Below are 17,177 nucleotides of genomic sequence, written 5' to 3'. Positions count from 1 at the left end.
CATCTCGCTGAGGAACGAGGGGAACAAGCCTCTGTCGCTGCCCACCGTCTTCTGTCAGATCATCCTCAAGACATACGTGCCAGACGGCTTCGGAGGTGAGCAGAGAGGGAGAGGAATGGAGGGAGGAAGCGAGAGAGAGGGGGGGAGTGGAGGGAGGCTGGTATAGGAAAGGAGAGATAGAGAAAAAAAAAGGAACAGGCCTCTGTGACTGCTCCCCCATCTTCTGTCAGATCATCCTCAAGACATACGCACCAGATGGCTTCAGAGGAGAGAGAGAGAGAGAGAGAGCGAGAGAGGGATTGGAGAGGATGGCGGGAGAGAGGGATGATGGGGAGGAGGGAGAGAGAGAAAGATAGAGGGATGAATGGAGGAGGAGAAGCGAGGGCCTGCATGGAGAAGCACGCATGCACATGCAGAGATGCGCATGAATGCTCCTGTGAACAGGCGGGCGTACACACACACACACACACACACACACACACACACACACACACACACACACACACACACACACACACACACACACACACACACACACACGCTAGGTATGGGAGGGCTGATGCAGTATTGTATTTTATCTCAAACATGGACGCAGATACACAGGTGTACGCTCACATGAATGTGTGTGTGTGTGTGTGTGTGTGTGTGTGTGTGTGTGTGTGTGTGTGTGTGTGTGTGTGTGTGTGTGTGTGTGTGTGTGTGTGTGTGTGTGTGTGTGTGTGTGTGTGTGTGTGTGTGTGTGTGTGTGTGTGTGTGTGTGTGTGTGTGTGTGTGTGTGTGTGTGTTTGTAGTTGTGTTTTATTCACATAAGTTGCCATGGTGCATTCCCAGCTGCCCCCACCCCCAGACAGACAGAGAATGTGTCACTGTATTCAGCTTATTCATGAAGGAGGTTGAATTGGTTGATGTAACCTTCCCTCAAGAGAAGAGGGGAGGGCAGGAGAGGAGGGGTGGATGGGGATGGGAGAGGTAGATCTCAGGTCAGTCTGTCTGTCTGTCTGTCTGTATTTCTCTCTCTCTCTCTCTCTTTCTCTCTCTCTCTCTCTCTCTCTCTCTCTCTCTCTCTCTCTCTCTCTCTCTCTCTCTCTCTCTCTCTCTCCCCCCCCCCCCCCCCCCCCTCTGGGTGTTCTGCCTCCAGTTGGTTTGAAGCGTTCAGAGTAATGGCACGGAGAAAATGATAATGGCTACAGCACTGCAGTGACAGGCAGCATTGGAGGACTGAACTGAACGACACATTTGGACTTGTCGTTAAACAGAGCCAAGGGGCAGCAGCACAAGGGGTCCACGTATCCATTAACTCCACCGACTATTAGCTTTGTTCTTCAACACAGCCCTACACAGAGGCTTGCACTCACAGCTTGAGGAGAAATGCGTGTTAAAGAAGAGATATTATCTACAAATTCATGAAGTCTCTGTATGTTCCCAGGGGAACCCAGTATTGAGTAAGAGGTCATTCATTCAGAGGAGCGGTTCTCTAGAATGCTTTAAGCAGCCGTACCATGGTTCTGGACCACGTTGCAAGCAGCAACACCAGGAGCCAATAAGCAATCAGCCCGTCTCCGAATGTGCATGCACTCTGAATGTCTATGTGACTCTCCATATAGAGCTGGCATAGACAGTTTCAACATTCTAGTGTTGTAAGATGTGTGAAAAACACTGTACACCACTAGTACTTTTAAATAAAATCTACAGCCTATTTTTTCGTGTGTCGTTGTCCAACTCAGTGTCGTGCAGCCACGCCCTCGTCTCTGGTCCTACTTAACCACCACTGCCAATAAAGAAGAAACGTTCATGTGTTGTTTTCCATGCAAGAACTATTAAAGACTAATCATACGTCTTGCTCAAGGGCATCTAGAATAGAATAGAATACTTTTATTGTCATCAATAAAAAAAAACTTGTTCTAAGCCAAGTTTATATATACACGAATCCACGGAGCACTGCCCTGTAGGCAACCATTGCTGCAGTGTCAGACTCAATCAGCTGTTGCTACCGAGTCAGTCAGCTTTACATCTTTACAAAGATGTACAGAAAATCAGGATGAACCACCTACGTTAGGTTGGCTGCTCTGCTAACGTCAACAGACGGACAGAACCGCAGCAGCAGCTGACTGACACCGCAGCAATGGCGGCGCCACCTACAGGGCATTTGTGTATAGTGGTCCCCCCCCCCCAAAAGAAATACCTTGAATATTGAACCGCTAACAGGTGACGTTCTGTGTATCTTGCTGTGCGTGTGTGTTTGTGTTGTGTGTATCTCACTAATGAATCATGATGTGTTTTCCAGCTATCGTGGACGCCTTGTCAGACCCCAAGAAGTTTCTGACCATCGCAGAGAAGAGAGCAGACCAGATGAAGGCACTGGGGATTGACACAGTACGTGCACATGCACACACACACACACACACACACACACACACACACACACACACGCACACGCACTTAAATAAACAAAGACCCAGACCAAATTAAATCCACAATGTCCTCACCTGTGTGTGTGTGTGTGTGTGTGTGTGTGTGTGTGTGTGTGTGTGTGTGTGTGTGTGTGTGTGTGTGTGTGTGTGTGTGTGTGTGTGTGTGTGTGTGTGTGTGTGTGTGTGTGTGTGTGTGTGTGTGTGTGTGTGTGTGTGTGTGTGTGTGTGTGTGTGTGTGTGTGTGCAGAACGACATAGCGGACGTTCCCAGCGGCAGCTCCAAGAACGACAAGAAAAAGAGAGGCGACACCGTGAAGGCCAACGTGACTCCACAGTCCAGTTCTGACCTGGCCCAAACCTCCAGCAACACACAGAACAATACAGGAGAGACCAAGAAAGGTACACACACAAACATACACACAGCAGACATATATGACCACAACCACATGGGCGTCTAGTTGGCGTACAGCAGTGGTGCACAAACTGTGGGTTATTATAAATAAGTAGCACATTGGGTTGGGTCATGACAAGTATGGATCAGTATTTCTGGGCCATAGAGCACCGAAGTGTGACATCACTGCCACTAGAGGGCGCTATTCCTATGGGTCACGGTCTCACGGATAACTTTCCCAATAGAAATACCCCATAGTTCCAAAAAGAAACAAATCACCCCAGCGATTTTACTCCTATGGATATGAAGCATCAACTGGTGGTGGAAAAGTACTAATTTATCTAAAATAAAATAAAAAATCGTTGGGAATTTCTATGGGGAAAATAATCTGTGACCCTCTAGCGGCAGTGTCGTCAGTGACGTCAGGACGTTACCCTATTGCTGAATAGGTTTGTGCATCCCTGGCGTTTAGAGGTAAAACACCACACAGACATGGGCACTTCTTAAAACATTCTCGTATCAAAAGGCCTTTCCATACTAACTTTATTGTTTGATTCTTACTTACATTTTGTTTCTTACTGCATTTAATATTAATGCCCTCATTATGCCTGATGATAGTACTTTAACAGTTTTGTTCTTTGTTTTTTTGCTTTTCAATACTGCCAACTTGGCACCTATTGCACGCCTGTCCGCCCTGGAAGGGGGTCCCAACAATTCAGATTCTTCCCAAGGTTTCTTCATCTTTTTTTTTTTCCATTTTTCCCCATCAAGGGCTTTTTCTTGGGAGTTTTTTTCCTTGCCCGATTGAGGGTGTAAGGACAGGAGGAGGTGTTGTTGGTTTTGTTTGTTAATCTTTCGTTAACGCTTGCTTTTGTCACAGAGCCTTTCCACAATTTAGACGTTGAAAGTTTGTCGTTCATTCTCTCAACCACTTGAACCTTAGAATTCTATTCAGGCTGGGATCCTTTAAGCAAACAAAATTGCAGATCTACAAGCTCACAAGTTCTACAAGATGTGAGCTGTTAGATCGACAATTTTCGGCAATGAGATTTGGTGCAAAGGGGAGGAAAGAGTTGACTAAGTAGAGAGCCAACCCCGCCGGTCAAGTTTACTAAGGTTTAAGTGGTTAATGTTTTTAATTCACACTGCACTTGTTGCACACGTCGGCATGTATTTTGCTCTGTTGTTTGATTTTATTTTGTTCTTCGTTTCATGTAAAGCACATTCATTATTATATCATATCGTTACTGTCGGGCAAAAACCTCTTATCTCCATATTTAAACTTTTTGTGATTGTCCGTAAATTAACTCATTCCCTGCCAAGAACGTAAAAAACGTAATTATTTCCAATTACCAATTCTGCCAAGAACGTAAAAAACGTAATTTAAATTATTTCTTTTTTTTATTTTTTTTTAACTCTTACCCTGCCAGAGTTTTTTCAAAAAGTCTGTTGACCGATTTTGGTACCTTTTCGCATAGCCACAGAATATTTTTCTCCAGTATGATTGATCCCAGATAATTTCTAATCACAGATGAGATTCAGGTGTGGTTTCACAAATGTCAACGAGGTCAATTTGACCTTGTTGTCATGTGTTGTTTGATGTTTGAAAATAGCTCAAAACCAGTAGTTTCAAACCAAAAAACATTGTGAATTGTTTGTCCGTTTCAATTTTAACATTGAAGTGGATGGAGCAGCAAATCTTTGGGAATTGTTATCTCCTTATTCGTTTGGAATATCGAAAAGGTGTCAATCTTATATAATTAGAGAATCTTTTTAGAAATTTTTTTTTTTTGAAAAAAGTTTTTTTTTTTTTTTCAAAGACGTTTTTTAACGTCTTTGGCAGGCAATAGCTGAAGGCCCAAAGACGTTTATAAACGTCTTTGGCAGTTATAGAGTTAACAATTTAAAAATTTGACCCAAAGACCAAGGAGATATGATTTTTCGAAGATCTAGACTCCCATCCACTTCCTTGTTAACTTAAAACTCTGTAAAATTCTGTATCTCGGTTCCTGAGTACTTTTTTTTTTTTCAATGAAAAATCTCTGGCAGTGGGCAAACGCGGCCAGCAATAATTCAGGCAGTGAATGAGTTAATGCCCTACTACTTGATCATACTACGGTGTCACACAAAAGCATCAAAAAGTAGCAGATGTAGTTCACGCCGCATTTTAAGCTTGTAGATCTGCTACTTTTGCTATTTTTTTATCTAAATCCTGAAAAGTAACAGTTTTGGACATGTGAGGTTTCCACCCGACAGAGACGATATAAACATATATCTACAGTAGATGCAGTTTAGTAATAAACACGCAAAAGACAATTGTCTTTATGTGAACATATGTAGTGTATACTCTCCAGCACTCTTACTGTATCTACACTTATTTTGTTCACATACTAATCACATACATGTTATCTTATCTGTTCCAGATAATGCACTTGTGCCTAATGTCAGCATCGATGACATGAAACAAATGAAGGTTGGTATTTTGACTGCTGACCCTCTTTTATCTCTTATCTACTTTAAAGCAGCTTAATATTTGTCTTTTATCCCTTATGAAGTATTGTTTCATGGTGTTTCATGTCTATGTAACCAAAAAACTAAACCTAGACATTATACTTTAACCCATTCAATCCGGGAACTCATCTGTGTCATTTTAGATTTTAGCTACAACCATTATTTTATGCTTTGGATATTCAAAAATAGCAGATCTACAAGCTCGTACGCGCTTGTAGATCTGCTATTTTTGAAAAATCGTGAATATTTGTGCAAATCTTTGAATATATATATTTTAAAGCGAACATGTGTAAAATATTTTTGTTCCAGGGACCCCCAGACGCAAAGATTTGAATTACAAATGTTCGCTTAAAAAAATATAGATTCAAAGATTTTCACACATTTTCAAGATTTTTCAAAAATAGCAGATCTACAAGCGCGTTCCTATGAGCTTGTATATCTGCTATTTTTCAATAGCCAAAGTATAAAATATGGATAAAGTGGTTTACACAGATGTGTTCCCAAGAGATACCAGGGTCCGGTCCAAACCCTGTGAGCGTGTTAAAGCCAATATAAAGTCCTACCATATTCTTGCCTACCAATGATAATTCATCCTCACTTTCTCTCCTTACTACTAAACATAATAATGTCAACCACTTGAGCCGTGCTGGGCATTTGGAATGGCATCGACCGGACACTTCATGTAAAAACATATGATGCACACAGAAGGCCTTCATTTGTGTGTCTCTGGTCGATGTTCAAGCCTGCACCAGTGGTGAATCTGTCCGTTACAAAGCGTTTGTAATCTAATTGTCTTTCTCCCTGCAGACGTACCTTAAACTGATTAAGAAGCAGCAGAAAGAGCTGAACACTTTGAAGAAGAAACATTCAAAGGTGGGTGGTCGCTACACAACAGATCTGTTAAGCCATACGAAAGATCAATTACGCCGGACAAAGACCTCGGGAGACAAAGAGCGAGGGAGAGACAGATTAGGACACAAAGAGAGGGATGGAGACCGACAGAGAAGGGAGGAGCTACCTTTGATCTTATACACACACAACCCCACACACACACACACACTCACACACACGGCTGGGGGCGGCCATAGCTGAATGGGTAGAGAGGCCATCTGGGAATCCCAACGTCCCTGCTTCACCCCCCGGTCCGCCCAGTCGATGTGTCGGAAGTGTCTCTGAGCAAGATACTTAACCTCCTTAACTGCTCCCTGGGTGCCCAATTAATAATTATTATATAAGCGCCCACTGCTCCTAATAATTAGGATGGGTAAATGCAAAGGACAAATTTCACTTAATGTTCAAATGTACAATGACAAAAAGTACCCCTAAAGGAGCGGAGGCACTGACTTATTATTCATTGTTGAATTTCACTTTCTAGCATGAAATTTGACTTTTTAATGTGTCTTATCTCAGACCATGCAGACCAGGGTGGATGTTACACAGATTTGACAGTGGGTTTGCATGGTGAGGGGCTTTAGCTATTCTAGCTAACTCTTAACCACTTAAACCCAATATGGGTAACCGGAGTCCCTCAGGGTTCAATACTAGTGTCTTTTCTGTTAATTGTGGGGAAAGCTTTTGTGAGCTTATCGATCGGCTATTTGCAGCGAAAGCTTTCCCCACAATACCGGTGCTGGAATTTAAGTGGTTAATAGCCTGCTGCATAAGACATCTGGTCAAATCCAGACTCATCTATTGTCTGAACGCAAAATGTCCGATTTGTAGATCTTGTAGTGATCTAACTGTTATCATGCTTTGTTTTGACGTGTCTTTATGTATGTCTCCTCCTCGCCAGGATCAGAATGCCATGCAGAAATCCCACTGCTCGCAGGTGGACAAGATGGTGTCTCAGCACGACAAGGAGAAGATGGCGCAGGAGAAACTCCTAGAGAAGGCCATCAAGAAACGAGGGTGAATGGGAGAAGCGTGAACTTTTAATAACCGTACACCGAGTCTATGGAAACAATGACCATCTGTTATATGAAGTGGTTTGTTGTAGGCCCTTCAGAAGTACTGAATGTGACTGGACTTGACTCTGGTCCCAGGCTCATTGTGTCTGGTATCTGGTGTCCCTGCAGGGAGAACAACTGCCAGGAGATAAAGAAGGAGACTGAAGATAAAATCCAGACGTTATCCACAGACCACAAAGCTAAGGTGCGTCTGATCCATCTTCTTCTTAATGCAGAGAGAGCCTGTAGCTCCGCTAATTGGGATCAATGGCTGCGCGTGTGTGTGTGTGTGTGTGTGTGTGTGTGTGTGTGTGTGTGTGTGTGTGTGTGTGTGTGTGTGTGTGTGTGTGTGTGTGTGTGTGTGTGTGTGTGTGTGTGTGTGTGTGTGTGTGTGTGTGTGTGTGTGTGTGTGTGTACAGGGAAGGGAAGGGAAGTTTACTTGTATATTTGTGTGTGCAGGTGAAGGACATCACAGCGCAGCACACTAAGGAGTGGTCAGAGCTGATCAGTGGTCACAGCAATGAGGAGCAGGAGATGAAAGACGCACATGTCAGCCAGCAGTGTGAACACCTCCGAAAATTACTGACCTCCGTCCAGGAGCAACAGACCGTACAGCTCAAACTCATCCACGATCGGTGAGAAGAAAATAGCGATTCGTAGCATATTCATGGCGAAAATAGTCGATCTACAAAACACACACATATCTACAAGCTCACAAGGCACAAGGTGCCTTGTGAGCTTGTAGATATGCTATTTGAGGTGTTTTTCAAGATTTGTAAATGTAATCTTTTTGCAATAATGTGTGGTTATCACAAAATCCGTTTGGGAATGGGAAACATTCAATAAAATATTTTAATACTTTTACGGCCATGTATTTGTGCAGTTTTCTCCTAAGAAAAAAAATCTGATTTTGTTAATCAATAAGACCTCATTCAGTTGTTCACTCGTAAGGGATTCCAGAACCTTGGCCATGACAGACAATTTGTAAATGGGACTATAAGTGTTCAAGACTGTAGGGTCAAAACATCTCCCTGTCTGTTCCTTCCTCACAGGCAGAGCAAAGAGATGCGTGCCAACCAGGCCAAGTCGTCCATGGAGAACAGCAAAGCCATCAGCCAGGACAAGAGCATTAAAAACAAGGCTGAGAGAGAGAGGTGGGACACGCACGCACGCACGCACGCACGCACGCTTCTCACAAAATCCACACATTCCATATCAAACATATCCAAATTAAAGGAGAATACCGGACAAATTAAGTGTTGTCTTTGATGTCTCGTTACTCACCTACCGACGTGAAAAGTGGCGTTCTTTTTTTCCATAGATTCCCCTGTCGTAATTTTTTAAACCCCCTCCGTTGTCATAATGGGAGCGCGTGGGTTAGGGAGATTCGTCTATTATTGCTTGTTTCCAGAACCTGGCAACACGAGTTGCCAGGTTCTGGAAAGAACCAAGCATCCAGTGTTAAATCGTTTGCCATTAACGGTGGCCTCGCAGGAATTTTCAGCGCATGTTTGACTATCATGAGACTCCACAATGACTAGCAGTAGAGAAAAAAACAACTTTGAATCGTTATAATAGACGAATCTCCCTAACCCACGCGCTCCCATTATGACAACGGAGGGGGAATCTATGGAAAAAAAGAACGCCACTTTTCACGTCGGTAGGTGAGTAACGAGACATCAAAGACAACACTTAATTTGTCCGGTATTCTCCTTTAAAGAAAAGTTTATTGAGATAAGATAAAGTGTTTAGATTCAACCTCTTTTTTTTTTTTTTTTTTTTTACTTTGTTTCTCATCTAGTCCAGCATCTCATGTTTGCATACGTAATACAGTAATACATACAGTATCACCACCACACACAGTACTATAGTAACCATTACTAGCACACACGCAGATAGAGTATACACATTATACCAGCAGGCTTCCAACGTATAATTAAGTATTTAGTTAACCACAAATTTAGCCACTTAAGCCCTATTTGTTTAAAGCTAAAATAACATTAATTGCCTATAAGGACATGCCCAAAATAGTGATGCTGCACTGAAAGTGGTTAAATGTTTGACCTTGTGACTTCTGTCTTTACATTTCAGGAGAGTGCGAGAACTCAACAGCAGCAACACAAAGAAGTTCCTGGACGAGAGGAAAAGGGTTGGTCCCTTCTCTTTGTTTTTCACCTCATGTACTGTGTTGCCCAACTTATCCCTCTAGTTCACAGATGTAAAGGAAGAGATTGGTCGTACACTCAGAGACGCCTCTCATAGACAGCTATGCCACGGCGTAAAAATCTGATACCAGAACATCAATAAGATCTTTAAATTCGAGTCAAATTTAACATGGGTCTAAAGCCTGATTTCTCTGGTGATGCTGTTGTTTCTTTCCCCAGCTCGCCATGAAGCACCAGAAGGAAATGGAACAACTGGAGAAGAACCAGAGAGAACAGTTGGACAAACTGGACAAGTTCAACGAGCAGGTGCGAGACACACACACACACACACACACACACACACACACACACACACACACACACACACACACACACACACACACACACACACACACACACACCCCATCTTCAAATGAGTCCAGTGACTTATTAGTCCAGGGCTGAACATGTTTTGACTCTGTAGTTTCTACAAATATTGGTCATTTTTGAATACCAATACATTATTTTGTTAAATAAACAGCTTTTTTTGTTTATTTATTTCACAGTTGTATACTGTTTATTTATTTCACAGTTATACTGTGTATTGAAACATTTAAAAATGTAATTAAATGTATTACTTCTGTGGACTTGAAATCATTGTTTTATTTGATGGCCTTCCTGCCCTGGCATTTGGCCTTTGTGCCCTCAAGAACACCAAAGGTCAAGTGGCCGCGCCCCTAAAATTACATACTTCCAGGCCTGCGTGGACTTAACATTTATATGCATGTAAACAAGCGTTTACATACAGTATATCTAACATTTATATAACACTGCTAAAAACATAAAAGAGTTCACCCCACATACTAACACCTCCGGTCTTCATTATTGTATTTTATGTTGCCATGGTTCCATGCGTGCATTTGTCTGCACATTCATGTATGCATATATTCATTCATCTTTTTTAACCACTTAACCACTTTTCTAAATTATTTCAAAAATAGCCGATCTACAAGTTCACACTGCATCGCGGTGCGACGCATTGTGGGCTTGTAGAACGGCTATTAAAAAAAAAAAAAAAACATAATTTGTAATGCTCATGCCAGGGTCAAAGTGGTTAATTTGATTTGCTTCTTTTTGGCACAGATATTGAAAACACACCATGCAAACAAACAGGTTCAAGGTAGGCATCTTCATCTCACTCAACTCTACCCATCTCCCTTCTTTAGCCCCCTACTCTGTTTCCAGCTATTTTGTCCTTATCTCAAACATTCCATGACCCGCCTTCATCTGCTCCCTTCTTTTTCCTTGGTCATTCCTTTGTTGTGTTTTCTTTTTCCTATTTTAACCCATTAAGACCGGGAATGCATCTGTCATTTTAGATGTTTAACCATTATGTTATACTTTGGCTATTCAAAAATAGCAGATATACAAGCTCATAGCACGGCACAGAGTGCCGTGCTATGAGCTTGTAGATCTGCTATTTTTTTCTTTTTTTTATATTATAAAAATTATATGTATTTGGCCGCGGACCCCCATCTCAAAATATTTTGTTCCAGGGACACCCCCCCCCCCACCACCCCCAGAAGCAAAGATTTGCTAAAAAATGTATATATATTCAAAGATTTGCACAAATTTTCAAAAATGTTCAAAAATAGCAGATCTACAAGCTCATAGTGCGGCACTCGGTGCCGCGCTATGAGCTTGTATATCTGCTATTTTTGAATAGCCAAAAGTATGAAATAATGGTTGAAGTGGTTCCACATATTGCGTTCCCGGTCTTAATGGGTTAAACCATTTCCATATCCGATGTGTTTCACATTCCTGTGTTTCCCTCCCTGACGGTGTCGTGACTTAACCATTCTCAGGGATTCCTGGAGTGAATCACATGATGCGTAAAGCAGGGGAAGAATGGAATAGAAACTGATACAGTGCCAGGCTGTCTTTTGATGAAAAAAACTGAAAAAAGAGAGAAAGAAAGAAAGAAAAGATGATTCATATTCCCTTTGTGTTTAAAAAAAAAAAAGAAGGTTTTTGTCCGGCAGATCCTGGGGGTGTCAGGCAAAGCTGGAGTCATTTATCTCGGTGACTCAGAAGTCATTACTAAGCAGAAAGAGACAAACAGAAATCCTGGCCTTGGCGTACGGAACCCTCAGCCTGCCCTCACCGTCCTCTGCTTTCATTGTATAGCGTCTCTGTCGGGTGGAAACCTCTCATGTCCAAAGCTGGTACTTTTTCAGGATTCAAATTCAAAAGTATCAAAGGTAGCAGATCCACACGCTCGAAACACGGCGCGTTATATAGACTGTATAAAAGAGATGTACTTTTGGACGGGGAATGAATGCTATTGGTTGTGTAGCTTGTCAATCAAATCATCCCGCCCCTCCTAGAGCAGACCCTACTTTATCATCAATTTTAAAATAAATGGGATAATAAATATCATGATGATTGAAAGAAGACTTTAAACTAGCGACTGGAAGCATATAGTATTTATGACAATGTTTATTAAGGTCATAAAATTCAAGTCTAAAGTTCGTCAAAAACCCACCCACTTGCATTGAGAATAATTCTTTCTGACACCGGCAGGGGTAAAACAGCGAAACTACAGGCCATTCATATGAACTGTCACTTCCTATATAAATTTCAAAGCGGGAAGCTGGGCTCTTGGTTTCGAACCGCGTTTCGATCTGCTACTTTTGATGCTTTTGTGTGACGCTGTATAGTATGAGAAAGTAAGGGTATTGACCCTTAAGACCGGGAACGCGTCTGTGTCATTTTAGACTTCTTTGGCTACTCAAAAATAGCAGATATACAAGCTCATAGCGCGGCACTGAGTGCCGCGCTATGAGCTTGTAGATCTGCTATTTAAAAAGAATCGTGAACATTTTTGTAAATCTTTGCATATGTATATTTTTTAACCGAACATGAAATAGTGGTTGAAGTGGTTCCACATATTGCGTTCCCGGTCTTAATGGGTTAAACCATTTCCATATCCGATGTGTTTCACATTCCTGTGTTTCCCTCCCTGACGGTGTCGTGACTTAACCATTCTCAGGGATTCCTGGAGTGAATCACATGATGCGTAAAGCAGAGGAATAGAATGGAATAGAAACTGACACAGTGCCAGGCTGTCTTTTGATGAAAAAAAAGGAAAAAAGAGAGAAAGAAAAAAAGAAAACATGATTCATATTCCCTTTGTGTTTAAAAAGAAAAAAAAGAGGGAAAAAAATAAGGTTTTTGTCCGGCAGCTCCTGGGGGTGTCAGGCAAAGCTGGAGTCATTTATCTCTGTGACTCAGAAGTCATTACTAAGCATTACTACTTTTTTTTAACCGAACATTTGTAAAATATTTTGTTCCAGGGGCCCCCGAGAAGCAAAGACTTGAATTACAAATGTTCGCTTAAAAATATATATATATTCAAAGATTTTCACAAATTTTCACGATTTTTCAAAAAGAGCAGATGAGCTATGAGCTTGTATATCTGCTATTTTTTAATAGCCCAAAGAAATCTCAAAATGACAGAGATGCGTTCCCGGACTGAATGGGTTAATTTACGAAAGAATAGTTTAGAATATGGAGGTAAGAGGTTTATTGCCCCAACAGCGACGATATCACAACCTTCTACAGCGGTCACTACCATGTGTCCTGTGTGTCCTCAGAGAGGGACAGCCACGTGCCACTTCAAGCTGCCGAGGCACTGCTGTGCCTCCACACTGTAAACTCCTGAGTGTGCACCAAGTTAAATTAAATAGAAATACAAATAGGTTATTTTATTTTGCTTTATTTCAAATCATTTTAACGACTTAAGCCCTGTCTGCTCTGTTGACCGGGGTCCCCCAGTGCTTTATACAACGTCGGCTCTTTTCTCTCTGTGTGTGTGTGTGTGTGTGTGTGTGTGTGTGTGTGTGTGTGTGTGTGTGTGTGTGTGTGTGTGTGTGTGTGTGTGTGTGTGTGTGTGTGTGTGTGTGTGTGTGTGTGTGTGTGTGTGTGTGTGTGTGTGTAACCCTGTGCGTTGTGTTTCTTCCCAGGCCAAGGACATGCAGCAGATGGTGAAGTTGGAGCAGGAGATGGATCGCAGACCTGCCTCAGTGGTTTGAGCGACTGACATCGAGGGACCTGCACACACACACTGACACACACACCCTCACTCCACCACCTCTTTCTCCCAGGACTTACTCCCTACCTACAGTACCTATATTGAATGTCTGCATTTATCGTGGTACCCTGTATTTAAACACACACTGTACACACACACACACACATACGCACGCGCATGCACAGCCCCCCCCCCCCGTGCCCTTTCTGAGAACACGCCTACTCTTTGTAAAGAGCCCCACATCGGACACGCACACACACACACACACACACACACACACACACACACACACACACACACACACATCCCTGTCAGATGTAATCAATATCCTGTCATGTTTTTGATCGACCTTCTTTCAATCGGCAGCAGATTAACTGCAAGCGCTTCACACACAGTGTGTGTGTGTGTGTGTGTGTTTGTGTGTGTTTGTGTGTGTGTGTGTAAGGGGAGGGGTGGTATCTATGATCTGATTTCACGTCAGCACAAAAGAGGAAAGAAAACAAAAAAAGACTGTGAAATACTGTAGACTGTACGCTACACAGCAGTCCTGTCCTGAGCACTTTATATGTGGTAGGCCAACATAAACAGTGTGGAAAAATGTAGCAGTGCATTACTGTAGGTTTTATGTACTTCAACAAGAATGTAAAAAGAAGTATATGTATATATGTATATGTATATGTATATGTATATGTATATGTATATGTATATGTATATGTATATGTATATGTATATGTATGTGTATGTATATACATACATATGTGAAATATATAAATCACTGTACGAAGGAGCGGACGAGCCCCCACATCATCTAGTCGTAGCACTGCAACCTGTTTGATTTCACAAAACAATGTATTGAAGGAAGACAATGAAGGGAGCATGGCCGGACGGACGGACGGACAGGTGGATGGATGGTACGGTCACATTGACCAATCAAACATGACTGATGGCCGATGACAGGCAGCGCACAAGGGGGATGCACTATTATTATTTTTTATATATATACTGTATATAACATAGAGATGCAAAGCGTGCAAGTACCATGCACCGTTACAGCATGTGTGCTATGGTGTGTGTGTGCGCCACTCTGGTGGCTTAATATTATTGGGTGATGCCAAATAGGCAATAATATAGTTGTTGCAGCGACTACTGTATGAATTGGCCTTCAATTTCGTGATCTGAAAAGGTGAATGAGTGTAACAGGTCCCCTGTGCAAAGTGGTTGTGAAGGACATTGTCAAAGGAAAAGTCACATCGTCATTGGTACAGCAACTCGTCTGCTGTCATCGTCCGTCGGTGTTACCCTAATGCAGGGATCTTCAACAGGGGGTCTGGTACACCTAGGGGGTCCTCACTCCTCAGAGATACTGCATGGGGGGCTGGGGGGGGGGGCAAATCTGAACCCTCGCATCCCTATTCTGGGGGGGAACATTAGCCGACAATAGCAGATCTGCAAGCTGAGCTTATAGATCGGCTATTTTCAGCAAAGAGGTTAGGTGTACAGGGGAAAGAAAAGACAGACCAAGTACCGAGCCAAAGGTCAAGTTTACAAAGTATTGAGGGTCTAAGTCGCTAAACGTCTAAAAACACATTTAACGTGAATCCGATATGTAGTGGGGGGGGTCCCTGCTTCATCCTGGGCCTGAAAAACGTTGAAGACCCCTGCCCTAATGGATGGATGTTGGGGGTGATTGTTACGAATACTGGTGAGATTTGACCCTATTGTTGTCGTCCTATTCTCAATACTGGCCCCCTGCTGCACGTCCTTCCATCGCACCAAATGAACTGGCCAGTCCTTACGTTATGGTGGAATGTCTTTCATTTACAGACTCTTTCAGCAAAGGTACTTTTATCCCGGCAGAGGTCATCTCGCCAGGGTTGTTTCCCGGCGGTTAAGGCGTCGTTGAGGTCAAGTGCTCCCTCAGTTCCTTCTCGCCTCCAGCCAATGCCAAGGCTTTGTAATCCTCATAATTTCCCTGTTCGGGGGCCGACCTGCTTTGCTGTCTGGGGGAGATTATGCAGAATAACACCAGGCTTATAACACAAAAGCTTAAACACATGGCTATCACACACCAAGCCATCCCAGCGGGGGATTAAAGACAGGGTTTTGGTCCCTCTGTGAAGTCCCAGCCCGGGTGACGGTGAAAGCAGGTAGACGTCAGTGGCCATACTTGGTCTGCTGGGCTCCTCCTTATTTGGAAGCCACCACGACGCTCAGTTCGTCAAGCTTTCGAAAATTTTCCATTTTTTGTAGAGCGAGAAATGGCGAAAGGGTTGTTTGTTGATTTGAAGTATCAATAAGCCTTCAGACATGGGATATGTTCTTTTGAGGAGCTCTCGTTTATACTTTGTGTCAGACGACCCTTTCCACAAGAGTTGCACGACAAACGCGTCACTCCGTTTTGCCATCTTGTCAAAGGGTCAAGACAAAGTCTAAATGAACTTTTAGCCGTGGTGGCACTGTCAGAATAAGTCAATGCAATGAAAGAATTGCATTGCTGAAGGTACTGCTCCCAGCTAGGATTTCTGGGCACTGTAGTTGTTATGCACCTGTGTGTGTGTGTGTGTGTGTGTGTGGTCAGGCTTTCACGTGCACAGCATAGACACTCAACCAAGACCGTCGTCAGGACAATGACGATGCGATACGATAAGACAACACGGGAAGCTAGAAGGGAGGGGAAAGCACCTCTAGGTATTTTTGTTTCCTTTTTTAAAAAAGGTTTATGATGCTGTTTTATTCTGCTGTAACAAATGAAAAGGGTAGAAGAGATGCTATTGTATATACTGGAATGTATGTAGATTAATGTACCCTTCTTTCTTTTTTTTTACCATTAATGTGTTTGATGGTTCTCCCTTTGGTCAAGGGCTTGTTAGACCCATCAGACACTGGGAATCACGCTTATGAAAACCACTGAGTTTTATTCTGACTTTTTTTTCATTTTACTGTATATGATTTCTCCCCCCCCCCCCCCCCCGTTCTGATCTGACAGTATCACACCACAGTATAAAGCTCTCACCACATATCTAGTGCAGAGATACAAGTTTTTTTGTTGCTGTTTTTTTTAAGTGCTTTTATTGAAAACTCCTATGCTTTCAAACGTGCCACTCGATGTCTGTTAGGACGTTTTAAATTATTTTATGAAGGATAAAATGTCAGAATTAAGGGGTTATTTATATAAAGGTATATATAAATAAATATACATATAATATATACATATATTATATATTAGATATAGCGTGTAGTTTAAGACGATATTATGTTTGTTAGAGGCTTTTTTTTTGCACTAGTCGAATGTTTTTTCTGTTGTGCGACTAACTGTAAACTTTTGGCTCTCTAGTTTGTTGAAGAAAGCACATTATTTTTGCAGTCGCTCATTCGGTCTCCTCGTTTTCTATCTTATCTTTTATTTTCTGTTTTCTATTTTAACTGTAGCTTGTCGGCGGACCGTTCTGTGCGTGTTTTTTTGTATTTATATCGTATTGTTGGAACTTCTAGCAATGAAAAGAAAAAAATGTTGTTATCCAGCTCCTTTAATACTGTTTTATAGTATGTGTACCAATAAAATATCCAGGTGGAAAATGAAGCCTGATCTGTGTGGATTCTTCGTTTCAGTTCTGTGTGTGTGTGTGTGTGTGTGTGTGTGTGTGTGTGTGTGTGTGTGTGTGTGTGTGTGTGTGTGTGTGTG

The 17,177-nt window shown here is 42.3% G+C and overlaps 1 protein-coding gene across 2 annotated transcripts in view; it reads left to right on the top strand.

Annotated features, from left to right (window-relative positions):
* Positions 1-17,081, top strand: part of plcb4b (phospholipase C, beta 4b) — a 128,567-nt gene extending 111,486 nt beyond the window's left edge. For both annotated transcript variants that reach the window (XM_080453641.1, XM_080453640.1), the window contains 13 exons: positions 1-95; positions 2,285-2,373; positions 2,659-2,809; positions 5,225-5,274; positions 6,120-6,185; positions 7,105-7,220; positions 7,388-7,463; positions 7,718-7,893; positions 8,311-8,412; positions 9,350-9,407; positions 9,643-9,729; positions 10,546-10,582; positions 13,428-17,081. The exon at positions 1-95 is cut by the window's left edge and continues 110 nt beyond it. In XM_080453641.1, coding sequence (XP_080309767.1) covers positions 1-95; positions 2,285-2,373; positions 2,659-2,809; positions 5,225-5,274; positions 6,120-6,185; positions 7,105-7,220; positions 7,388-7,463; positions 7,718-7,893; positions 8,311-8,412; positions 9,350-9,407; positions 9,643-9,729; positions 10,546-10,582; positions 13,428-13,504 — 1,180 coding nt within the window. In that variant the 3' untranslated portion in view covers positions 13,505-17,081. The remainder of the gene's footprint in view (positions 96-2,284; positions 2,374-2,658; positions 2,810-5,224; positions 5,275-6,119; positions 6,186-7,104; positions 7,221-7,387; positions 7,464-7,717; positions 7,894-8,310; positions 8,413-9,349; positions 9,408-9,642; positions 9,730-10,545; positions 10,583-13,427) is intronic.
* Positions 17,082-17,177: the final 96 nt, after the last annotated feature.

The sequence above is a fragment of the Gymnoscopelus braueri genome, assembly GCF_963280865.1.
Source record: "Gymnoscopelus braueri genome assembly, chromosome: 16".
NCBI lineage: Eukaryota > Metazoa > Chordata > Actinopteri > Myctophiformes > Myctophidae > Gymnoscopelus > Gymnoscopelus braueri.
Note: the sequence above shows the minus strand (reverse complement) of the source record. Positions and strands in the feature narration are given on the sequence as shown.